We start from the raw sequence: 26,080 nt of genomic DNA, 5'->3' as shown, positions 1-26,080 counted from the left end.
GGCCACTCAACTTCCAGCATCTTAGATTCGACATGAAATTACAGAAGAAATGCTATATTGGAGGGTCAAGATTCATGCTTGCCTAGGATCTAACCCCAAGAGTAGAGTTTTCATCAACTGTGGTTGAAGGAAATCTACTATTAGTTTCCACAAAGACAGGAATTATACAGGTAGATGAACAGAGTTACTCTTTGGGTGACGTGGTGGAGCAATGAGTTTGTTGGTGTTGCAGGCGGGAGTATGAGCGAGGGGTTATTTATTGGAGCAGGGATGACTCAAAGGCAGCGGTAGCACCAAAAAGTCCATCCTAGCATGAGTGATGACTCAAAACCCTGCAATCTTGGAGATGTCTGCACAACCTGCAGACAGCTCCACAGGACAGAGTCTCTTCAGCGTCCTTACGGCATAGAAACCTTAGGAGGGAGGGGCCTTGTGAATCTGCTAAGTTTTAGGGAATTCCTGAGACTTCAGAGGTTTACTTCTTGAGTCTTAGTGAGTCTCCTGGGATGGAGTGTTTCAATTCAGATGAAATGACTACACGGCAGCTTATCATTTTAATACTTCTGAGATCTGATGAAAACAATATTCAAGGAATCCTGAAAGATGCTGGAGGGAGAAATGAAGATAACAGCTAATCAGCCAGCCTCAGTTTTCGCTATTTTCTGAGTATCTAAGTTCTAGATTCCAGCTACAATTGACAGCATCTTTAGCTCCCTTCATTCACATCAACAGCCTTTCCATCTAGCTCCAAAAGAACGGAGGCTTGGAAGACCCTTAATTGCAATAGAAAAATATCCTATTTCCTTATGTCTGTCTTGTAGTTCTCTGGATAGAAAGGCAGCTTGCCTAGAGCTGTAGTGTGACTCTCAGGATCTAATCAGGAGAGAAAAACCGCATAGCAATTTGCAGAAGTTAAATTCAAAATAAGTTTGATGTTCTGGAAATGGGGAGTAGAATAACAAGAAATTAGCTATGAAGAAGTAAGAACAAGCCGAGTGTGGTGGTGCATGACTTTAATCCTAGCACCAGGGAGGCAGAGGCAGGTGAATCTCTATGTGTTCGAGGCCAGCCGGGTTCATATAGTGAATTCCAAGATAGCCAGAGCTACGTAGTAAGACCCTGTCTTGGGAAAAAAAAAGGGGGGGGGTGAGAAAGGAAGAAAAAGAAAAAGAAGTAAGAACAGGTGCTGAAGAAATGTCTCAGTGGTTAAAGAGTACTGGCTGCTCTTCCAGGGGACCTAGTTTTCATTCCCAGCACCCACACAGCAGCTCACAAGTGTCTGTAACTTCAATTCCAGAGGATCCAAAGCCCTCTTCTGGCCTCTGCAGGCACCAGGCACACAAATGAGCACGTACACACATGTGGGCAAAAGCAGCCATACATACACATTTCTTAAGTGGGGAAGAGGTGTAGCAGGAATCCTAAAAGTTCTTATTAATAAAATCAGGCCTGAGGCCAGTTATTGGGTTGGACACAGCTAACCTCACCTGGCCAACTTCTCAGATGAACTGCTGCTAGAAGCCTGAAAGCTAAACCAGCCAAATGCTTAACCAGCCAAATGCTTAACCAGCCAAATGCTTCTAGTTTCTGGTTCTCAAGCCTTATATACCTTTCTGCTTTCTACCACCACTCCCTGGGATTAAAGGCGTGAGTCACCATGCTTGGCTGTATCCTTGAACAGATGGATTTCTACCTCTGGAATGCTAGGACTAAAGGTGTGTGCTACCACTGCCTATCCTAAGTATCTAGTGGCTGTTCTGTTCTCTGACCCCAGATAGGTTTATTAGAGTACACAATATTTTGGGGAACACAATACCACCACAAAGAAATGAAGTAAAAATTCTAACGAATATAGAAATAGCAATCCGAGGACCTAACTGCTAGGGCTGAGGTAACATGAGAACCACTCCATCCTTATCCCATGAACTGTGATCTTGACCTTTTCAGAGAGAGTGTGGAGGTGGCTTGTTTGATGGCACATAAGCCACTGTCATGCTGTCATGGCGGAATAGAATTTTGCTGGAAACTTGCCATGGAATCTTCTAGAAATTCACCTTTTAGGGTAATGGGCCAACTGCTCACAGAGACACTCTACCCAGGGGAGACTAATGGAGAGGTTGATGTCTCTGACTGCTTCTGGCCACTGGGAACTGCAGAAGAGGGCCTGTGGAGAAGTGTGCTGCGGTACCTGCTCAGTGAACACCGGGGGAAGGAAAATGCATTTCCTGCTGTCCTTACCCTCTACTGAGAAGACTTCAGGGCCAGCTGTTGCAGGACCAAATACTTTTTAAAGGCCTATATCCACTTTTCTTTTTTCTTTCTTCTTATTCTTTTCTTTCTTTCTTTTTTTTTAATTGGTTTTTCAAGACAGGGTTTCTCTGTGTAGCTTTGCACCTTTTCTGGAACTCACTTGGTAGCCCAGGCTAGCCTTGAACACACAGAGATCCACCTGGCTCTGCCTCCCGAGTGCTGGAACTAATGGCGTGCGCCACCACTGCCCGGCCTCCACTTTTCAAAGAACAGTTTGAAGGAATTGATGTGGGGTCAAGAAACAAAATAACCAGTTCACAGGTTGCCAGATTTTTTATTTTTATTTTTTTTGTAAAGCAGCAAAGTGACATTTCATTAAGAAGACACATCCCCATGGGATCTACAGGGCATACTTTACTTTTGTATGATGGGATTTTTACTTGTTTATTTGTTTCGATGCTACTAGGATTGGACCAGGGGCCTTGCACATGCCGGACAAGCACAGTGCCACAGAGCTATGCCCCTAGCCCTATATACTTCTATCCTGTTTCACTCAGGCTGATGTCAGAATGCAAGTAAATCAGTGATGCTATATATTATAGATTATACAGACACCCATATTTGATATAGCTATTTGACACGCCATAAAACTCTTTTTTAAAAAAGCTTTTTAGAGATTATTTATTTTTGTTTTATGCATGTGAGCATTTTGCCTGAATGTATGACTGTGTACCCCACACCCACAGAGACCAGAAGAGAGCCTTGGAGCCCCTGGAACTGGGGTTACAGACAGTTGTTAGCTGCCATGTGGGTTCTGAGATGTGAACCCAAGTCATCTGGAAGAGCAACCAGTGCTCATAACTGCCAAGCCATCTCTCCAGTGCCAAACACTACTTTTTATTACATTTATTTTATTTTGGAGGGGCACATTCCATGTTATGTGTGGAGGTCATAAGACAACTTGCAGGAGTCGTCTACTTCTACCACACAGGTCCTGGGGTGTGGTGATATATTGTGTACCCTAATAAAATTTGCCTGACAATCAGAGAACAGAACAAGCCACTAGATTAAACATAGAGGCCAGGCAGTGGTGGCACATACCTTTAATCCTAGCACTTGGGAGTCTGGATCTCTGTGAGCTCAAAACCACCCTGGACTGCATGAGATTAACTCAGTCTAGGAGAGAAACAGAGTCAGACTGTGGTGGGTGGCACATACCTTTAATCCCAATACTTGGGAGTCACACGCCTTTAATCCCAGCACTTGAGATCTCATGCCTTTGCTTGGGAAGGACACACAGCTTTAATCCTAGGAAGTGATGGCTGGGCGGAGAAAGGTATATAATGTGTGAGGAGACAGGAACTAAAGCTTTTTCAGGCTGAGGAGTCCTAGAGGTAAGACGTGGCTTGTTCCTTTGTCTCTCTGATCTTCAGGCAAATTTTGTTAGGGTACACAATATATCACTATACTGGGGAGCCTTCAGACGTGGCAGCGAGTACCCATATGCACTGAACCATCTCAGTGGCCCAAATCATCACGTTTTAAGCAACTCACAAATGAATCATTTGTGGACACTTAGAATTTTTCATTTTTTTCACTCATGCTAAATATTGCAAATCAGAACCCAGTTAGTCAGCAATCTGTCATTATAACACTTGCCTGAGATAATGGACTTACAAGGAGAAAAGCATTATTCTAGCACGTGGTTTTGAAGATTTTCGTCTATGATTGGCTGACTCTTGCACAGCCTTCAGCACAGCTGGAGTAGGAATATGAGTCAGAGCAAAGCCCCTCGTGGCCGGGGGCTGGTAAAGAGAGGAAGAAGGAAGGAGGAAGAAGGAAGGAGTTCCACAATCCTTTCTGGTGGCAGGCCTCATTGACCTAAGGACCTGCCTGGCCAAGACCCTCCTCCTGAAAGTCCAGGATACCTCTCTCATGGTAGTTGCATTGCATGCATGATGAGGACCATTTAGGCGCCGTTTTAACTATGCCTGTATGTCCTAGCTTACTTAGGACACTTCTTCTCTTTAGTTATTTGAAATGTGGCAAACAGAGCAATGAACTTCAACTGTAAAAGCACCAGAGTCAGCATTGGAAGGGCGGGGATATGCCTCAGTTGGTAGCGTGCTTGCCTAGTATTTGCCAAGCCCTGGGTTTGATTCTCAGCACAGCATAAACGGGGCATGATGGTACATGCCTGTAACCCCAGTAATCAGGAAGTGGTGGCAGAGGATGCAAAATGGATTCAAAGTCATCCTCTCAGCCACATGTGGAGTTTGAAGCCACCCTGGACTATGTGAGACCCTGTCTGGAATAAAAAAACAAAACAAAACAAGGCAGGTGATGGTGGGGCCACTCCTTTAACCCCAGCACTCAGGAGACAGAGGCAGGTGAATCTCTAGGAGTTCCAGGCCAGTCAGGGTTACACAGTGAGACCCTGGCTCAAACCACAGCAACCACGACCCACAAAAGCAAAAGCCAACCAACAAAAATTAATACAGAAAACAACACCTTCGGCTTCTTCTGTGTCAGGTGCCAGAAGGGGTCACTCTTTCCCACAGTCTGGGAAGTGAGTGCCGCTTTCGTCCTTCTATCTCTGCTGACCGAGCCTGGTTTTGAACTAGGGGAGCTGCCCCACAGGATGAAAACTAATGCTCATCCCCTTCCTTTAATGACTGGAGAGTTTTGATTTTTAATGGTTTGTCCTTGGAAGTATCTTCCACAGTGCCCACGCGTCTCTTATTTTTTTTTCCTTCTGAAAAGCTGCCGTTCCTTGGCTTCACCCTTAGATCATTCCCTGCCTCTCCTACTTCCTTTGTCTTTTTTTCTTCCTGTCCTCCTCATTATCCCTTTTCTACTTGTGTCTTTGAAAATTTGGTTTCTGTCCTCATCTTTTTCTTCTTTTTCTTGGATGACGATTTTTGGCTCCTCTCAGACCTCAAATAACATCTGCTGTCATACTTTGAAGTTCCCTGTAAAAGTGATGATTCTAAACTCAGCCCACTGGATTATTTCTGTCCAAATGTCCTACATACACTTCAAGCCCGGAGCAAAGCTGAAGCATGTATTTCACTTTCTCTCTAAATCCTATCTCCCTCGGTTTGTTTTCACTTGGTAATACTAGTCAGGCTTGTTACCTGCAAGAAATCCTGCACACAGCTGTAAGGGGAACTGTGTCTCTCTTTCCTAGAGGCGTGGGGTCCAATCAGCATTGAAAAGCCTTTGCAGCAAGGGCCACGGATTGGCTGTGTCACCTTCTGGTGGGACACAATGGTGGAAATGAGATTGCATCTCAGTCAGAGACCAGAGAGGGCTAGGTGGAGTCACATTTACTCTTTGTAGGGGAGTCTTTTTGCACCCCTCCCCCTTTTGTTTTTGAGACATCGTTTTGCTATGTAGCTCGGGCTAGCCTTTGACATGAGAGCCTTCTGCTTCAGCTTTCTGTCACAACTGTTCACTGCCGCACTTGGCTCCTTTCTTTTTCTTTAATTTTTTCACATTTTGTTATTTATTTATTTATTTTGTGTGTGTATGTGTGTGCACATGCCACAATGCCAGTGTGGAGATCCATTCTCTCCTTCCACTTTGTGGATTCCAGGGGTTGAGCCCGGGACAGACAAGGCAGTAGGTGACTCTACCCAATGAGTCATTTTGCTCACCCCTGGCTCTTTCTTTTCTGTTCTTCTCTCTAGCCTTCCCTTTTAAAAAATATTTTTGGTATTGGCATCAAACCCAAGGCTTTGACATGTCAAGACAGTGCTCTCCACATGGTCTATGTTCCCAGCCTTGTAGCAGTCATCTTGCAAAAAACTCAAGGGTTTGTAGGAGAAAGACTCCACGCCCTCAATGACATCAGGGCCTTCCCATCTCTTCAAGGGTCCACAGAACCTCCTAATACTGCCACCTTGGGGACAAAATCTTTAGTCGCATGGACCCTTGGTGACCACCAAACCATAACTCTAAGTAAACGTCGCTGCCTCCATCATCTAACTCGGTGCTGCCATCAGAGGGCCACCGGCATCATTCCGGCCTCTCCCGGTCCAATCTCTTGTCAGCCCATCAACTCAGCCTCAAACTGATTGGCTTTTTGCTTTCACACCATGATTCCAGTCAGGCCCTTTTCTTCTCCTGGCATAACAGAAACTGCTAGCAGTCATGCAGAAAATCCACCTTCCTCTTTACCCCGGTAACAGATCCTGTTTTTGAACTGGGTACTCGGCTCTCTGTTTCCCCTAGCTATCCTTGCAGCTGAACAGTGATTGACGGTCTGAGTTCTGACTGATGAGACGCGAGTCCCAGTCATAAACTCCACGTGTGTTCCCTTCTCCTTGTTTCCTTCCCTTAGGCTGTTATGCATACACTGTGATGAGGAAATCCATCTTAGAATGTGCAGCTGAGGGACACACCTGAGTCAGTGACCTTGAAGCAACCCGAGACCACTCATTCACAGATTATCAATTGAGGAATGAACTTTTATGTCATGCAAACCACTGTTGCTTGGGGCTTCTGTTACAGTAACCAATCTCAGACTAATACCCCGGGACTAGAGCAACGGCCTTTTAAGGTTAGTCTTCTGGCCTCCACTTGGAACTTCTCTGAAATATATTCAACCTGTTTTTTTTCCTTCATTAAAATCAGGACATTCATTGTCAAATTCAAACGTGATTGTATTACTCAGGGTTACCCACTTCTGGCTCCATTTCCTAGAGTGTGTACTGTACATTCCTCAGTGTGACAGACCAGACTCATCATACACTGGCCTCTGCAACTCCGCCTCACTTCTAGTCGCTCCCTCCTTATGTTCTTAAGGTCCAAGCACATGGAACCATTTGCATCTTAACAGTGTAAGCCACGGCCATGCATCGCAATGCACCCGAATCAGCTGTTGGCTCTCCTCGGCGGACACCTTCCCCACCTTGAGTAGTTTCCTAGCCCCGGCTGGTTTCTAGTGGTCCTTCAGGCCTCAGGTCAGCAAATCTCTTGGTTGTTGGGAGTTTTCCTGAGCACTCCAGGATCAGCTACAGCACCCTTGTGTTTCCAAAGTATTCTGTGTGTGTCTATCAAAGCCTTTCCCATCCGCCCGGTCTCCACCCTGTCCTACCAGTGGTTATTCTTTGAGTAACAAGAATTGTTTTCTTACTGATTGCCAGTCCCTAGCACATGCCCCCGGCACATGGTAGCACTTTAAAATACAGATTCAGGGGCCAGTGAGATGGCTGGGGGGTAATGGTATTGCTGCCAAGCCTGATGACCTGAGTTTGATCCCCAGGACCCCCTTAGTAGAAGAGAACTCACTCCTCCACATTGCCTTTGACTTCAACAAATAAATGAAAATGTAAAACATTATGAAAAGTAAATTACAAGGCTCATTTAAAAAACATACTAAATAAATATGAACTTTTAAAAGATTTTCTTTTCAGGACTGGGGTTGAGCCCGGTGCTACGTGAGTTCTAGGTAGGCCTTTTGACCACTGGAGCCTATCTCCAGCCCTGGTATACTTATTTTGAGACAATGTTTCACTAAATTGGACCTTGACATTCCTCCATAGCCTAGGCCGGCCCTGAACTTTCAATCCTCTTGCCTCCTGAGTAGCTGGGATTAAAAGCAGGAGCCCGCAGGCCCTGCTAAAATGAAATTTTTAGCAATCTTGAAGTCTGTTCTACTCGTTTGAGTTATTTTTTATAGAATCTGTTTTAACAAAATCTTTCTACTAGAAACATCTACTACCATCTCAAGTGAACTTAAGAACACTGGATAAATTCTTTTTTTTTTTTTTTTTTTTTGGTTTTTCGAGACAGGGTTTCTCTGTGTAGCTTTGTGCCTTTCCTGGAACTCACTTGGTAGCCCAGGCTAGCCTTGAACCCACAGAGATCCACCGGGCTCTGCCTCCCGAGTGCTGGGATTAAAGGCGTGCGCCACCAATACCCGGCATGAACACTGGATAAATTCTTAAAGACAGAAGCAGAGATGGAAGCAGAGTGAGAATCTGATTCAGGGTTCAGGTGACCAACTATACCATCTTCTTGAAGGGCCTTGGTACTCTAGAGTGACAGACAGCAGGAAAGAAAGCAGTGAACTCGATTGCGGATAGACTGCAGCAGCATAGGCCAATGCTAAGCCATGAGATGCCAGACTCATTTAGAATGATGTGACTATGGTTTGTCATTACTTTAGAAACATGTGACTACAGCCTGACACACTGTCAGTGACTTTGATCATGTGACTATGGCCTGACACACTGTCAAGAGGTAATCGTCTGGCTTTTCCTTTATTGCAAGTCTATCCCAAATCAATTCCCAACAAGTAAGTTATGCAATTCTTCAGAAATACTGGGGAGAAGAGGGGCTAGAGAGATGACTCAGCGGTTAAGAGAGCTTGCTGATCTTTCAGAGGATTAGGGTTCCATTCCCAAGCACCCTCTTGGTGACTCACCATGGTCAGTAACTCCAGTTCTGTGGGACCTGACATCCTCTTCAGGTCTCTGCAGACACCAGGAATGTAAGTGGTTCACGGACATGTGTGCAGGTGAAATGCCCATACACATAAAAAATTAAAATAAATAATAAGTTAAAAGAGCATTTCACAATTCTTTTCCTTGGTTGTTCTAGTGTCACAGGATAGCAATACCAGCACATTTTCCTTTACTTCAGCAGTCACCAGGTGTGATGACCTTTTTTTTTTTTTTTTTGAGACAGGGTTTCTCTGTGTCTTTCCTGGATCTCACTCTGTAGACCAGGCTGGCCTTGAACTCACAAAGATCCGCCTGCCTCTGCCTCCCGAGTGCTGGGATTAAAGGTGTGCACCACCACCGCCCGGCGTGATGACCTTTGTCTTTATGCCTAAGGAATGACATCCAGAAAGTTTGTGCTTTGCTCAAAATCAGGATCACGGTTGAGCCAAAACCCAAACTTCACCTTTTCTGACATCTAGTTGCCCGCTGTAAACTTTTCGGGAGGGATATGGTTTTAGCACCTTCCTTATTTGACAGGCTGTCTACTGGTGAGTTTCCAGTATGGTCATTGATTGGCCATTGCAGGCTTTTGCCATGGTTCAAAGGCTGTACCAGCAATGTTCCAACTATCTACGATTCTCAGCCTTGCCTGGTTTTGTCCTCAAAGATTCCTGTTCCAGGCGTACCTGTTCTGTATTCATCCTTCTCTTTCATATGGGTAGTAGATATAGATGTACTGAGATAGTTGACCCTTGATGGGTTATATGACAAAAGAGATGGTCAGCTTTGGACATACAATGAGAGAAACCTTAAATTGGCTATGTGTGTGTGTGTGTGTGTGTGTGTGTGTGTGTGTGTGTGTGTGTGTATGTGTATCTATTCATCTATCCTTTATTTCGTGTGTGTGTGTGTGTGTGTGTGTGTGTATCTATTCATCTATCCTTTATTTCGTGTGTGTGTGTGTGTGTATGTGTATCTATTCATCTATCCTTTATTTCGTGTGTGTGTGTGTATGTGTATCTATTCATCTATCCTTTATTTCGTGTGTGTGTGTGTGTGTGTGTGTATCTATTCATCTATCCTTTATTTCGTGTGTGTGTGTGTGTATGTGTATCTATTCATCTATCCTTTATTTCGTGTGTGTGTGTGTGTGTATATCTATTAATCTATCCTTTATTTCGTGTGTGTGTGTGTATCTATTCATCTATCCTTTATTTCGTGTGTGTGTGTGTGTATGTGTATCTATTCATCTATCCTTTATTTCGTGTGTGTGTGTGTGTGTGTGTGTGTATCTATTCATCTATCCTTATTTCATGTGTGTGTGTGTATGTGTATCTATTCATCTATCCTTTATTTCGTGTGTGTATGTGTGTGTGTGTATCTATTCATCTATCCTTTATTTCGTGTGTGTGTGCGCGTGTGTGCATGTGCATGCGTGCGTGCGTGCGTGCGTGCGTGTGTGTGTGTGTGTGTGTGTGTGTGTGTGTTGTGTGTGTGTGTATTTCTCTTTATCCCCCATGTGAGTTCTGGGGATCGAACTCTGGTCATCACGCTTGGTGGCAATCACCTTTTCTTGCAGAGCCATCTCCCTGGCCCACATCATTGTATTTAGTGAGGCAATGAAACAGTGTAAGAGCCTCCATTATACCAGCCTGATGCCATCAGATAGCAGTGTATTGGCTTAACACATTCAGCGAGACCATGAAGCTTACGAATGAGTGCCCTCACACTCATCCTCCTCTCTAATGTCCTATGTGATTTTCCATCTTCATCCCTCTCAAGGTCCGGGATAAAAGCTACCTGTCTTCTCAAGTGTGTCCAAGTGTTTCCCAGATATTTTCACATTTTCTCCCTCCTTTAAGTCCTCCTGTAAGATCTTCCCTCGATAAGACCTGTGCCTCCCTGAACTCCAGCATTCTGTCCTTTCTCCGTGTCATATCTGCTTATCTCAGATCGGAGGTTCAGATCTGTTCTGATCCAATAATACCCAGCAAGTCTCAGTTCTCATGCCAGCAAAGCGAGACAGGAAGATGTCAGCATTGGTTCCAAGTTGACCCTTGACCTGCATTTCCTCTACTGACTCTTATTTCCTTAATCCTTGTCTGCGTCTGTTTTAAGCTGGTTACACTCATCGTCTGTCTTTCTTCTGAGTCAATGAAGTATCTTTTCCTGTCTAGCATCACACTTACTTGCACGTCTTTTTTCTACTTAGAACTACTTAATGAACACCCATGTTCCTGTCACCTAGTTGTAACTAACTATTAATTTAAGCCCAAGTTGGATTATTTTTCAAGTAAATGCCAGGTCTTCTCTCATTCATAAATAATTCAGGAAGTATATTCGGAGAAGAAAGGATGTCCTTCAGTATGCATACTCACAGTTCTTTGCACCATGTAAATCAAGGTAGCAACAGGAAACAGAAGATATATTCAAAGCAGGACAATTTTAGGAAGTTTATTTAAAAGGTTGTGGGTATAGGGAACAGTAAGATATAGTGCAATAAACTAAGACCAGTGGGCCATTAGGTTATGACAGGGATTTGCCAATATGTCTGTGGTATACTGCCTTAGGATTTCTTGGCTAGATGCTTAGGAGTGGTATAGCTGGATCACATGGCAGTTCTATTTTTAGTTGCTTTTTTTCTTTTGAGGAACCTCCAGTAAATCATTCTTAATATTACTTAATATTTAGTCAGCAATTAGAATGTGCCAACTGTCTCAAATGTGTCTTTTATTTTACGTCTGTTTTCTTTGGGTTGCCAAACTCCATATGTGATGGTTAATTTTATATGCCAACTTGAGCAGGATCAAGGGTTCCCAGATATTGGCCAAATGCCCTTGTGGGTGTTTCTGTGAGGGTGCTTTTGGATGAATGAAATGGACACATATATTCATAAAAACAAGTTGCCTTCTTGATGTAGTTGGGGTCCATCTGTTGTGGGAGGCCCAAGTAGAACATCAGGACCGATTATCCTCTAGGTGAGCGAGATCTCCTGTCCAAGCCCCTTTGAATGGGCATCGATTCTACCTTCCTTTCTGTAGAGCCGAAACATCGACTCTTCTATGTCTCCAGCCAGCCTGTTGGAATGTGGATGGGAAGCAACCTGCTGCTGTCCTGCTTCCCAGGCCTTCAGGCTCATAGGAAAACCTTTGCCGTTCTCTGGGCCTTCAGTGTGCAGAGTGCAGGCATTTCCCAGCTCTGTGAAGGAGCAGAGCCATAAGGTTCTAGACCCTCAGGGTAGCACGCATGTTTTATGTGGCAGGACTGTTGTAATGTTTGGGTCACTTCCAGGATCTCTGTAGTGCCTGCTCTTGGTGACCCACACGTCATCCCCACAGTTTGTCTGATTTTAGCTGCAAGTAGACACTTTCCACACATGCTGGTTTCCTATCTGAGGCACCCACCACATCTCTTAGCTTTGTACAGAGTGATGTGTGGGTACTTAATGTCTCCAGGGTGAGTCTTTCACCAAAAGGTCAAGAAGTTATTAGCGTCACATCTGGCCTCAAACAGACAATTTTGGGTGTATTGTCTATCTCAAGCACATAGAGACAGGCCAGAGGCTCAGTTGTCCATGGTAGTAAGAGCTCAACATCATACCATAAGGGCTTTCCACTGTTTCCATGCCATTATTTTAGATTCTCAGCAATGTATCCCAAATAAACATGTACCTAGTTCCTCTTTAGGGAAAAATATAAATCAAAGCAGTATGTGAAAATGTCTCAGCTCATGGCTTTAGAGATTACATGTATCAACTAGCACATTAGATGCTGCAGATACAGTGCTGAAGACTGAAATGTGTAGATAAACAGGCAATAACCTAATAACATAGTATTACCGCAGAGTAAACATTGGTGCTACTAGTGAAGAAGTATGGCTAGCTTTAAGGCCTAAAGTTGAGCCCTGCAAAAAATTATACTTGCTAGGTTTTAAGACAGTGTGAGGAAGGACACGGCCAGGCAAAAGCATCTCCAGCTTGGATATGGAGCCCAGCACTACTTGTACTTTGGGACTGCAGTAAACCCAAGTGTATGTCCCAGTCTGCCCTTCCTCTGGGCCACACCTATGTGGCCTTGCAGAGGCTTCCAGGGATGAGAGATACATGTTCATCTTATTGTGTGGATCAGGGCTGTTTCCTAAAGACAAGAATACATTCTGCCTGCAAAGTCAGAACTGTCTCTCACGAGGCATGAATTCTACCACTTTGTAGTGTAGTCTCTGAGCATGCCCCATCCCTAATCCTCATCGGTACTGCATTAAAGGGTGGGATGCAGAATTCATCAGACTTTCCTTCTTCTTTCCCTCGCCATATCCCCCAGGCCTTCTGCTTGAGGGTCTTTCAAAGCTGCATGTCTAATGGGAAGACTGCCCGAGGCTTTCTTCCCCTGTATCTACTGTTTTGAGCCTACTGGTCTTGGCTCCTGCTAAGTTGTTTTGTTAGCTCTTCCTGCTGGTGTGGAGCTTGGGTCCTGAATCCCAGCCAATCAGTGATCAGACTACTGACACTTCCAGCCTCTCTGCAAAGGCTACAGCAGGAGTTAAACTCTGCTCACTTCTCACCACTACAAATGCAAGGAGCGGTCTAGGGAGAACATCATCATTTCTGAATACCGAAATTGGTGCTAGATGTACTAAACTAACTTCCGAAAGTGTTCCTGCCTCACCATTGAACATACTTCTTGAATACTTAGTCACCTCTTCAAACAGATGCCTAACTCTCTGAGGATAGAAATAGGTTTTAATTACATTATATTTCTAGGAATGAACACGCATATGGACGGGATGAAAGCCTGGGTCAGGTAGGAGGAAATGACTAAAAGTCCAACTCAAGATAGCATAAAACAGAACAAAACAAAACTCCAAACCAAAAGCCCAGCAGCGTCCAAGCTCGTGTCACCCCCTGAGGAGCTCCTCTTCAGTATTTCGCTCTTCTCACTGCCCTCTGTGGCCCCACGCCCAGGGAGAGAAGTTCACCACGGGAAGTCCCCGGTTCAGCAAGGACTTCAGTTCTAAATGGACCGATGGTCTTGGCCTGATTTATGTGCCTAACCTGAGGCTGGTTCGTTTGGCAGGTTAGGTCTTTGGCTCACCCTTAAAAAACAGGGGTGAGGGCATCAACCCCTCAAAGTACCGGGGACTGAGATGTGCGCGCACGCTTGCGTTCCTGTAAAGGGTGGTGGGGAGCCCGAACCCAGGACAGCCAAAGCAGTTCTGTTTTCACGTCCATCGCTGAGTTGCATGTATCTTCCCTTTAGATCGGACCCTGTGGCATATGGGTACTGGCCCACACCGGACTAGTTCAGTGACTGACAGGTCTTCCTGAGGTCAGGGTCACACTTCCTGGGCGGAGTCTCCCTCAGACACTCCATTTCTCCAGTGGACATTTTGGCTCTGCCTGTCCCATTCCCACTGTGTTTCCAGTAAGCTTCACAGCGCACGCAATGTCCTTTTAGACTCTTTGGCAACGAGTGAGTCATGTATACAAAGAACTATTCAAAGCAAAATGTGCTCAGTCTCTAAGAGAGTACTGAAAAGATGTTTGTCAAGCAGAGATAAAGGCCTACAACATCTGCCGGGAGCATGAGAGCAGGCGAGCCATCCAGGGACTATGAAGCACCCAGGACAAAGTCAAGTAGATGGATCATGGCACCCCCACCTGTGAGGAAAGCGCAGCAGCTAGCATTAGTACCCCCGCATTCCTGACCCCGCCCCGTAAGACCTTGAATTCACTGCATCTTCACAATATGCTTTCAAGTAGGTAAAATTAGTCCCCTTATTGAAATAATTGGCTCAAAGTCACATGGTCAGGAAGTAGCCTGCATCTGGGTTCCTGTCAATGGGAAGGTCGGGTACAGTGTTAATTGACAACTTAGGATTCTTTGAGCTGCTGTGTCCTCTTTCTCCAGGGACTCAAATACTCTGAAGGGAGAACCGTGTCTCGTTCACTTTTGTATTTATTCTAGGACACCTGTATTTAAGTAGACGTTAAATATATACTTGCTTCAAACAGGCTATCCTCACAGTAAACCAGTGTTTTTAAAAGCATCATGTTACTGGGGTGAGCACTGCTTCGGAAAGCCAGGTTAGATCACAGACAGGAAGTCATGGACCCACACAATGGGGGGTTTCAGTTCTGACTCTGTGGCTGGGCCAGGGACCAGGCTTCCAGCCGCAGGTTTTCCCCATGGTGAAAGGGGGAAACTGGACCTGACGTCCTCCACAGACACAGGGGGGCACACAGTAACTGCGAGTAAGGCTTACTAAATTCTTACAGCATTCAAAAGGAGAGCTGCTACAAGAAGCCAAGGGATTTTTCTCAGTTTCATCACAATTTCAGTAATCAATGCATTAGGACAGAACGGCCAAGGTCAGTTTCAGCGATAGAGATTATTTCTAGAACATCAAAAGGGCAGAAGACAGAGCTCGTCTGATGGGTATGCATGTATGTGGACATATATGAACCGAGTCTCCACCGTTACTGGGATGGACTCACAAGAGAATTCTTTACAGGAGTAACTGTTCTTGGAGATAAGGCCCGGGCTTTGGGTCTCACATTTACGGGAAGAGTTTGCCATGTGTGAACCAAGGGCTAGTCACAGTCTCCATTTCTTTCTCTCTAAAATGGAGAAAATCTACTTCAATGAGCTGTTGTGGCGATTAAGTAAAACCATGCGTGTAAGCCTGGCTATGCACCACAAATCAGCGATTACCACACCACCTCCGCGGGAGAGTTCTTTCCACAAAGAAGAGCCATTGTTTGTCCGGCCAGACCCCACTCACGAGGTCGAGGCGTGCAAGAAAGGTGCTTGAAACTGCCGGGAGCCGGGGAGCTGCCGGAACCGAGCTCAGCCATTCCCGGCCGCAAGGCCCTTCCCATTCCCTAACCTTCCCTTTGGGCAAAGCCCAGCTCCGCGCACTTTCGGCGGCCGCGGGCCCGTCCTGGGTCTGCCTGGTCGTGAGTGCGCGGCGGCGGGACAGCGAGGGCCCGCGGCGGGCTTCCACGCCCCGTGTCCCGTCGGCTCCGGCCAGCCACAACCGGCCTCCCAACCCGACCTCCAGCCGGGATTGGCGCGCGGGGCGGAGGCGGGGGTGGGGTGGGGAGAGGGCGGGGGCGGAGAGCGGTTCCTAGTGCGCGCCTCCTCGGCGCATTACGGTACCCTCGTTCCGGGCTCCGGCGGCCGGGCCCATCCTCGCGGTGGGGTCCGGAGCGCCGACGGGCGAGCGCGCGGGAGGGAGCGCGAGCGGGAGCGCGTGGAGGAGGCCGCCCAGCCCCGCGCCGCCGCAGCCATGGCGGAGCGCCGCGCCTTCGCGCAGAAGATCAGCAGGTACGCGGCGGGGAAGCCGGCCGGGGCCTCGCGGGGTGGGAGGGTGGGTGTGGCGCGGCCCCCCGGGCCTGGCCGCGCCATCCGGGGCCTGCAGCCCGCGCCTCGCCAGGCCCGCAGGGCGTGCGGCAGCCGGGCGGTTCTTTGTGTCCGCAGTCGAGTCCGCCCCGGCGCTCCACGCCCACGCCCCTGCTCCCGGCGCCCCAACAAAAGGAACTGGCGAGGAGGCCACGGCGCTCACGCCCGCACCCGCCGCCACCGCTGACAGCACCCGGGGTGCCCGGTCCGCACCAGCGGCTTTGCACCCGCGCCTGCACACGCACACAGAGGCCGCAGTGCAAAGTTGCGGGCTGCGGGACACCGGAGCACCCCGCTTCCCCCGTGGGCTCGGTGGGCGTCCTTTCTCTCGCCCCAGAGGAAGATGGATGGCCCGACCCGCACTGTGCTTTAAGCATGGGCCTGATGTTCACCTCCTAGGAGTAAGCCACCCACCGAGGTTAAGGTTTCCCAGTAGTTTACCTCCCGGTCCGGATAAAAATTAAAGGATATTTGTAGAATTTAACTATGGAGTGTACTTATGGATAAGGCACTAGGCATTTTTTTTTTGTTTGCTTGTTTCAATAAAACCTTATTTCTCTGACATGATTTTTAAAGACAACATTCAAGTGAAATTTTTCTTTTGACGGTTTTGTTATATTTCTGTGGTTCTGAATCTTTTTAGCTTGTTGGCATTTCTAGAAGGTTTTTGGATGTGTCAAAGAAAGGCTTTTTTAAGCTTCTGGACCTCCACAGTATTAAGGGTTTGGGGACACTTTTTTTTTTTTTTTTAAAGTAACATCATTTTCCATCTCGCCTTTGGCCCAGATCAGGTCTAAGACGTCTCTTTTTTTTTTATTTTGAGTTTTAAAATGTGTTTCATTTTCTTCTTAAGAGGTGAAATAAATTCTTAGGAATGTGGGCGCTACTGGGAGACTAAGATGAAGTCAAACACTGAGTGTTGTTTTTCTAAATTGGGACCTTGTTGAAACTCTTGCATTTTAGTTGTCTCATCTGAAAGATGGTTAAATAATGGTACTTAGCTTATAAGACTGTCATGAATATTAAATGGTCATTTTTGTATAAAGTGCATAATTAGCATAGTGTATTACCCATACTGTCTGTCTTCAAACATTTGTAATTGGGATTGGAAATAGTAATAGTAATAGTAATAATAATAATAATAATTTGTTTTTGGGCCTTAAGGCACGCCATTAATGGTCACATTTTATACATTTCTTTTAAATAGAGTTAGAGTTTATGTCTCATACAGTAAGTACACCTTTGAGGGTAAGGTATGAGATAAAGGCAATCCTCTTGTCTGGGAATGGAGTTAGCAGATGGAACCGGACTAGCCTCAAGAAAGAAAATAGAATCTGTTGTGGAAAACAGCCTCATATACAAGTAAGGATAGTCTTGAAAGTTATCAAATTAAGGCAGGGAATGAATAGTATGTGCCATTGCAAGAGAGACTCTTAGGTAGACATGGCGATGGTGAGTGAGTGATTGGATGTAGAAGTTGCAGAAGAGCGGGGACATGCAGCTTTATAACTGTGCAGCTAGCTGGATGATGGAAGGAGTCACTGTGTACAGGAGGAAGAAGTTTAAAGAGTGGGAGAACTCTTGGATGGAAATGATGATACAGGTTTGGACATCTTTGCCTCGATGGCTTATAAATCATTTAAATGGAATCATTGATTAGATTTGAGACACAGGAGAGACTGGAGATCTAGCATCCAGAATCATCAGCAAGCAGGTTGTAATTGAAGCTGGTAGAGCTGGTAGGATTTGCCAAGACAGCAAACCAAGGACAGAATGCTGTATGTAATCAGTAGCTCTCCGTTATGAATGAATACTGTCCTCCTTGTTACTGAGTACCATTAAATAATACTTCTGAAGAAAGGATAGCTGTGCTTTTAAGTGGCCGGCCAGTGGAAACAGTGCGAAACAGATGTCTGGGGATAAGTTGGGGTTGACAGCCTGGCCCTGCCACTCATTGAATAAACTTGAGCAAGTTACTTGACTCCATTTCCGTTTGCCCTAAAAATGATGATAATTCTAGGACTTTCCTCAGAGGGTTGTTATGAGGTTAAAGAAACCAGTATCTCTAAAATGCTTAGAACGAAGCCTTGTGTGCAGTGAGCGCTTGGTAAACAGCAGCTCTGTCATTTTTGTAGTGTGTATGAAATGACACTTGGGACCTTCTCTTCAAAGTGACAGTCTTTTCCATAATATATGTATATATGAAATCCATTGCTCTGTAAAAGCCTACTGCTGTGTGATTATTTAGAAAAAAAGATTCATGATGGGCCAGAAATCTTTATAAAGACCCATGCTGATCAGCTTTTCTGGCTGAGTTCTTTTTTTCAGCCCTTTGCATGGAGTGCTGTTGTTTTTCTTGAGGCTGGGATCTGCTGTTGAAAGTTCTTTATTCATGTATCCCTGAGCGGACTGCCTACCCCAGCTCAGCTCTGCCAGGCCTCCTGTATTTTGCTCATATCAAGAAACTGCCTCTTCTCTGACCTTTCTCCTTTCTGAGGACACGACTTATGCATTTATGAAGTTTAACTATTTGCAGATTAATGGTGTAGGATTTCATTCGGATCATTTTGTCCTGTGACTTGATATTTAACAAGAGGGTGGACATTTGTGTATATTTTTACTAGATTCTTATCCTTATACCTCGGATAACAACACAGTAAAGAATGTTGGTTTGGGGGCCCGACTGCACAGGTTCAGGCTCTGTCTACACTGCCTTCATTATAGCTGGGCAGTTCTGACCATTTGATCGGATCTCCTTGTTTTGGTTTCCAGAAGCACCCATACAATTAATGGGAGAATTAAATGAATGAATACCCTTGAGACACTTGAAACTGCCTGGGACATGAGCATTAAAAAATATTAGCCACTGCTTTGTTACCAGATATTATTTGCTAACTCAAATAATTCATTAGGAAGGTTGTCAAACCCTTGTCTTCTGATTTTAGTTACTGTACTTTTTATTTGTATTTTTTTGCAACATATCCCCCCCCACTGTTAACATCATAACTTGATGCTTATTTTCTTGCCTTTCCACTTTTGATTAGCTATAATTTTTGCCAAGAAGCAGAATTAATGAAAACTTTTTTTGCGGGGGGGGGGGGCAGGTGTTTATTTCAGAGGACTGAACATAGTCTTACTTAGCTCATATTTGACCTCTTAGCTGTGAGTGATTCTGACTGCGTGGACCCAGTCTTGTTTTTGTTATAGTTCCGCATGTTGTCTGTTGCCCTGCCCACTTTTCTCTTTGGACTTAGAGACTTCCCTGATCTTCTGTTCACCTTCTCCTCATAAATTCTTTTGATTTTGTTGTTGTTGTTTTAGAACTGAAACCAGGCTGTCATGAGCTTTAGCTGAGCATTCTGTACCACTGATCTACATCCCAGCCCTTACCTCGCTAATTTTTAATGCCAAATATCTAGTCTCCTCTCCTCTAAACCACATGTTAGAGGGAGACTAGGACCGTTCAGTTACCTTTTATTACCATCTTCTTTCAGGTGAAGTTACTCCAGATTCCTCTCCCCTCTCTGAGACAGGCTCCCTATGTAACCAGGCTGGCTTTGAAACCTGGTCTTCCTGCCTTAGCCACCGTTGTGCTGATGGCCTCATGTCACTGTAATCTTGAAGCTTATTTCTTATCACTTTCTCAGAATTGTGGTTCTACACTTTTCCCTTTCCATTCTAACATCTTTATCCCCTTTAAGTAAGGGACCTTTCTCTTCTGTCATAAGACTTCCTATGCCTGTCTCAGTATAAAACAAAGGCCTATTGAGTTGTCTGGTATTCTGGCTGCCACCGATTACTGGTTTTTCATTTCTAGTCACGGTTCTCTTAGGTATATGCCATGGTCCTGACTTCTTCCTGCTTCTGCTCTTAGGAATGCTTAGGCTGTGTGAGCATGCTTCGCTTCTGTGTTCCTGAGTTGTAGATCTTGAGTTAACTCTTGACCCTTTTGCCTTAGCCCTGGTTTTAGGAGCTGTGACCCTCTCATAGCTGCCTCTTCCTCCCCCTGACTTGCTATAAAGTAACAAAGCGAATGAACTTCAGTTACAATAATGAATGAATCTCACAGTCTAATTTTGGGAAAAGAAACAAAAAAGCAAATAATAGATACTGCTAGATTCAGTCTTGACTGTTCAAGTCCAGTGCCATGTGGCTACCGCCCACCTCAGTGCAGCCGGGAAACATACTTCCACACCTCCCTAGGCAGTCACAGGCCCAGTCACTCTGCCCTCTTATTCACAGGCCTTGCAGGTTCCCTGAGGCACAGCTTTAATCAGGAAGACAGTTTTCTGACAGTGGGAAGTCCAAACATTCCTGTATTCTAAGTTCTCTATAATCTGGTCTCTCTTTTCTTGACTCGTTCTTTAGTTTACACCTTGCTCTCCAGTTAGAGGTGTTTTCACTGCACCATAACTATAACTATATACCATAACTATAACTAGTCTGTTGGTTGTTTTCATTTGTGAATTATATTCCTTTCAAATTTTGTATATGCCTCTTTTATTTAATAGAAGATTTATCTAGTGGTGTGTGTGTGTGTGTGTGTGTGTGTGTGTGTATGCATGCTACATACTATCATATGTATGTGGGGGTCAGAGGACAACTTGCAGAAGTCAGTTCTCTCCTTCTACCTTGTGGTCCCAGGGCTCTAACTCAGGCCCAGGTTGGTGGCAAGTGTCTTCATCTGCTGTGGCATGTGTATGCACCCCTTCCTCAAGAAATAGTGAAAGTGTAGCTTAAAAATGTAAAACAAACAAGGCAGATCTTGCCTGTTCTCAGATTATTCCAGTCCACTGTGTTGACTTTGGGGGATAACCTTTACTTTATATATTTGCTCTTATCACCCATGGATGGATTTCTAAGCAATATAGCTTTTCTCTTCTACTTTTGAAGGTATTGAACAGTATTGTATTGCATGCTTGTTTCCTTTATTCTTTTGCTTTTGCTAAAATTATGAAGTTGTGAAGGTCATTCATGATTGCAGTTAAAGTTCAATCATTTTTGTGGTTTTGTAGTGTTTTATTGTGTAAGTATGCCATGATACAGTTTCTGACTACTAGACAGCATGTGTATTCTGGGACCCATCTATGCATAGATTTCTCTAGGGCAGTGGTTTGCAGCCTTCCTACTATGTGACCCTTTAATACAATTCCTCAGGTTGTGGTGACCCCCAACCATAAAATTATTTTCATTGCTACTTCATAACTGTAATATTGCTACTGTTATGAATTGTAATGTAAATATCTGATAAGCAGGATTATCCCCGTGAAAGGGTTGTTCAACCCCAAAGGGTCATGACCCACAAGTTGAGAACCTCTGCTCTCGGGTCTACTCGACTCTGGAATTTCTGGTTGAGAGGTATTTTGTTGTTACTTGTAGCAGTTTCATGTATCACCCGGCTTATTAGGCTAGGCCAGGCTGTTCTCTGAAGTGCTGGTAGGGAGTTTGCCCCTACAACAATGTTGCTTTCCATGTTGTTGTTACTTGGTGCTGCCAAGTGTTTCAGTTTTGTCAGTCTATTGGATTCACGGTGCTAGAGCGTTGTAAAGGTTTAATTTTTATTTACTGAATTATTAATGAAGTTGAGCTCTGCTTTGTGTGTTTATTGACCATTTGAATGCCTTGTTTTGTAAACTGCCTGTTTAAATCTTTGTGGTCACCCCCTCTCCATTTTCTTCCTTTGTGATTTTGTATGGGTACTTTGCATACAGTCAGTGTATTAATCATTTATTGATTACTTGTATAGCAACCCCCCATTATGGCTTACTTTTCATCCTTTCTAAGGAACTTTTTGAAAAGTTGTCAGTTTTAATGCTGCTTAAGTTTTTTGTTGTTATTATTTTATGCTTATGTTATTATGGTTATTACTTTGCTTGCTTGCTTGCTTGTTTTTTCGAGACAGGATCCCATGTAGTCCAAGCTGGCCTATGTAGTGGAGGAAGACCTGACCTTGAACTTCTGACCTTTCTGCCTCTGCTGAGGGCTGGGAGTGCAGGCTACTGTGTCCAGTTTATGGGATGTTGGATATCAAACCCAGGGTTTCCTGCACGCTAGACATTCTACCAAACTGAACTTAAGTCAACCCCAGTACCATATGGTTCTTGCATAAGAAACCTCCTTATCCTGAGACAGACATTCGCTTTATTAATACAAACCTGAGCTGAGGTTTGCATTCCACCTGACTTAATATGTGAACGGAATGGACGTGTAACTTCCACCTCTGCCATAAGTTCTGATTTTGTTCCATAGATCTGGTAGTGTGTCTTTTCACCAGTTACGATGATTTTAATTCTAATTATCTTCAGGATTTAGTAGACCAGTTATTCCCTTTTTTAAAGAAAGTATCTTGGTTTCATTTAGCTCTTTGAAATTCTATATAAATTTTAGACTATACCCTGCCCCCCACCCCCAAAGAAAAACCACAAAAACAAAAACTCCTCCCCCCACACCCTATTAGAATTATATTGGAATTACTGAACTTACACATCAGTTTGGTGGAAAATGATGCTCTTTTAATACTGTTTGCAATCCACAATCCACAGCATCTCTCTCTTCTGTTATCTAGGACTTCGTTATCACAGAAAAAAAGCTTCATAGTTTTCTCTCTGAAGTCCTTGCACGTCATCATTTAGGTTTATTCTAGGTATCCAAACCTTAATATCCAACTACATCTCACAAAACTCTTGTTGATTATAAAGCATGTCTGTAGATTCTTTGATATTTTCTACATAGATAGTTGTATTTTTTGAGTTATAAAATTTTATTACATTTCAACTATTAATAACTTTAAAATTTTTATTTATTTTATTTTGCTCTGTGGTTGGATCATAATATCTCCCAAAGGCCTGTATGTTAACAGGGGCTCCCCAGGTGGCTTTTGGGAAGTTGATGGGACCTGTAAGAGCTGGGGCCTAGGGAGAGGTCTGTAGCTCATCAGAAGCGTTGGGGCCCCTGGCCTATATATTCCTCTTTTTCTTTTGCTTTCTGGTCATAAAGTGACCAGGTTTGTCCTGCCATGTCCATACTTGATGATGTGTTACCGTTGGCCTGGACTGGAAGTTCCGCAAGTGAACCCCAACCGAATTTGTTGTTATAATTCACCTACGTAAGGTGTCTTGCTGTACTGATGGAAAGCTGTCCACTAGCTTACAGTACTGTGTAACTGTGACTATTCCTGTTTAACATTGTGTGAATGTTGAGTGTTCCTGTTAGGTTGGTGATCTCAAAGGAAAAGCACTCTGTGTTTCACTTTTGAGCCCGACGGTTGCGGAGAGGTGATTTTTTTTTTGTAAGAAATTCTTTCAGACTTTGTTCCCTAGAAACAGAGGCTAAGGGTTGAGAATCCACGCTTTGTTTGGGAAGTATAATCCCAGGGCATCAGGAACAAGAGAAAGTGAGGTGAAGCTGAGACAGATGAGAAGTGATATGAGGTGGAGGCGTGTCTTCCTGGCTGCTGCTTCCTTCACAAGAACTGGAGAGAGCATTGGCAGGGGTGCCTGCTGCTGACAAGGAGGTCTGTGCACAGAGAAAGACGCCTCGCCTCCGATCAGCAGAGGATATTGCAGAAAGGGACCCTACTTGACTGTTTTCTCCTCTCCTAGGCAGCTCAGTCCCCAGGGTTACGTCCTGCTGTGCTTTGTTGAATCGTTTGGACTTTTTGGCAGCCACTTTGGATGTCTTGTTACTTTTCCTTTTCTTTTAATAACTTGTTTCATGTGCACTGGTGTTTTGCCTGCATGTGTCTGTGTGAGGGCGTTGGGTCCCCTGGAACTGGAGTTACAGACAGTGCTGAGAATCCAGCCCGAGTCCTCTGTAAGAACAGTCAGTGCTCTTTACTGCTGAGCTACCTCTACAGCTCCTAGCTTGTTAGGTTTTTTTTTTTTTTTTTTGTGATATATATTTTTTATTTTACAATACCATTCAGTTCTACATATCAGCCATGGGTTCCCCTATTCTCCCCCCTCCCACGCCCTCCCCTTACCCCCAGCCCACCCTCCATTCCCATCTCCTCCAGGACAAGTCCTCCCCCGAGGACTGTGATCGACTTGGTAGACTCAGTCCAGGGAGGTCCAGTCCCTTCCTCCCAGACTGAGCCAAGTGTCCCTGCATAAGTTCCTGGTTTCAAACAGGCAACTCATGGAATGAGCACAGGACTTGGTCCCACTGCCTAAATGCCTCCCAAACTGATCAAGCCAATCAACTGTCTCACCTATTCAGAGGGCCTGATCCAGCTGGGAGCCCCTCAGTCTTTGGCTCATAGTTCATGTGTTTCCATTCATTTGGCTATTTTTTTTTCAATAATTGAGTAAAACTGAAATTTATTATATGCCACAGTCGTCCTACGGACCTCCATGCTATATATATATAGCCTCTATGGTTCTATGGGTTGTGGTCTGATTGTTCATTTTATATCTAGAATCCACCAATGAGTGAGTACATACCATAACTGTCTTTCTGGGTTTGGGTTACCTCACTCAGGATGATATTTTCTAGTTCCATCCATTTGCCTGCAAATTTCATGCTTTCATTGTTTTTCTCTGCTGAGTAGTACTCCATTGTGTATATGTACCACATTTTTTTCATCCATTCTTCCGTTGATGGGCATCTAGGTTGTTTCCAGGTTCTGGCTATTACAAATAGTGCTGCTATGAACATAGCTGAGCATGTATCTTTATGGTATGTATCAGCATTCTTTGGGTATATGCCCAAGAGTGGGATGGCTGGGTCTTGAGGTAGTTTGATTCCTAATTTTCTGAGAAACCGCCATACTGATTTCCATAGTGGTTGTACAAGTTTACATTCCCACCAACAGTGGAGGAGTGTTCCCTTTGCTCCACATCCTCTCCAACATTGGTTGTCATTGGTGTTTTTGATCTTAGCCATTCTAACAGGTGTAAGGTGGTATCTCAGAGTCGTTTTGATTTGCATTTCTCTGATGATTAAGGATGTTGAGCATTTCTTTAAATGTCTTTCAGCCATTTGTAGTTCTTGTTTTGTGAATTCTCTGTTTAGCTCTTTAGCCCATTTTTTTTTTTTTTTTTTTTTTTTTTTTTTTTTTTTTTGGTTTTTTCGAGACAGGGTTTCTCTGTGTAGCTTTGCGCCTTTCCTGGAGCTCACTTGGTAGCCCAGGCTGGCCTCGAACTCACAGCGATCCGCCTGGCTCTGCCTCCCGAGTGCTGGGATTAAAGGCGTGCGCCACCACGCCCGGCGTAGCCCATTTTTTAATTGGACTGTTCAGTGCTTTGATGTCTAGTTTCTTGAGTTCTTTATATATTGTGGAGATCAATCCTCTGTCAGATGTGGGGTTGGTGAAGATCTTTTCCCAATCTGTTGGCTGTCTTTTTGTCTTATTGACTGTGTCTTTTGCCCTGCAAAAGCTTCTCAGTTTTGAGAGGTCCCATTTATTAATGGTTGTGCTCAGGGTCTGTGCTGTCGGTGTTTTATTTAGGAAATGGTCTCCAGTGCCAATGCGTTCAAGAGTGCTTCCTATCTTCTTTTCTATTAAGTTTAGTGTAACTGGATTTATGTTTAGGTCTTTGATCCACTTGGACTTGAGTTTTGTGCATGGTGACAGATATGGATCTATTTGTAATCTTTTACATATTGACATCCAGTTATGCCAGCACCATTTGTTGAAGATACTTTCTTTGTTCCATTGTATAGTTTTGGCTCCTTTGTCAAAAACCAGGTGTTCATATGTGCATGGATTAATGTCAGGGTCTTCAATTCGATTCCATTGGTCCGTATGTCGGTTTTTATACCAGTACCAAGCTGTTTTTATTACTATAGCTCTATAGTAGAGTTTGAGGTCCGGGATGGTGATGCCTCCAAGGGTTGCTTTATCGTATAGGATTCTTTTAGCTATCCTGGGTCTTTTGTTTTTCCATATAAAGTTGAGTATTTTTCTTTCCAAGTCTGTGAAGAATTGTGTTGGGATTTTGATGGGGATTGCATTGAATCTGTAGATTGCTTTTGGTA

General features: G+C 44.5%; 1 protein-coding gene across 6 annotated transcripts in view; it reads left to right on the top strand.

Moving 5' to 3' along the window:
- The first annotated feature begins 15,865 nt into the window (after positions 1–15,865).
- Positions 15,866–26,080, top strand: part of Dock7 (dedicator of cytokinesis 7) — a 200,443-nt gene continuing 190,228 nt past the window's right edge. For 5 of the 6 annotated variants that reach the window (XR_013049236.1, XM_076564550.1, XM_076564549.1 and 2 more), the window contains exon 1: positions 15,890–16,027. Coding sequence is in view for 5 of the 6 variants with exons in the window: in XM_076564550.1 (XP_076420665.1) it covers positions 15,990–16,027 (38 nt within the window). In the remaining variant the exon portion in view is untranslated. Of the gene's footprint in view, positions 16,028–26,080 lie in introns of all 6 variants that reach the window. The other variant, XM_076564551.1, reaches the window with a different exon arrangement.

This window comes from Peromyscus maniculatus, chromosome 2, assembly GCF_049852395.1.
Source record: "Peromyscus maniculatus bairdii isolate BWxNUB_F1_BW_parent chromosome 2, HU_Pman_BW_mat_3.1, whole genome shotgun sequence".
In the NCBI taxonomy this organism is placed as follows: Eukaryota; Metazoa; Chordata; class Mammalia; order Rodentia; family Cricetidae; genus Peromyscus; species Peromyscus maniculatus.
The sequence above is the reverse complement of the archived record's forward strand: the minus strand, read 5'-3'. Positions and strand labels throughout refer to the sequence as shown.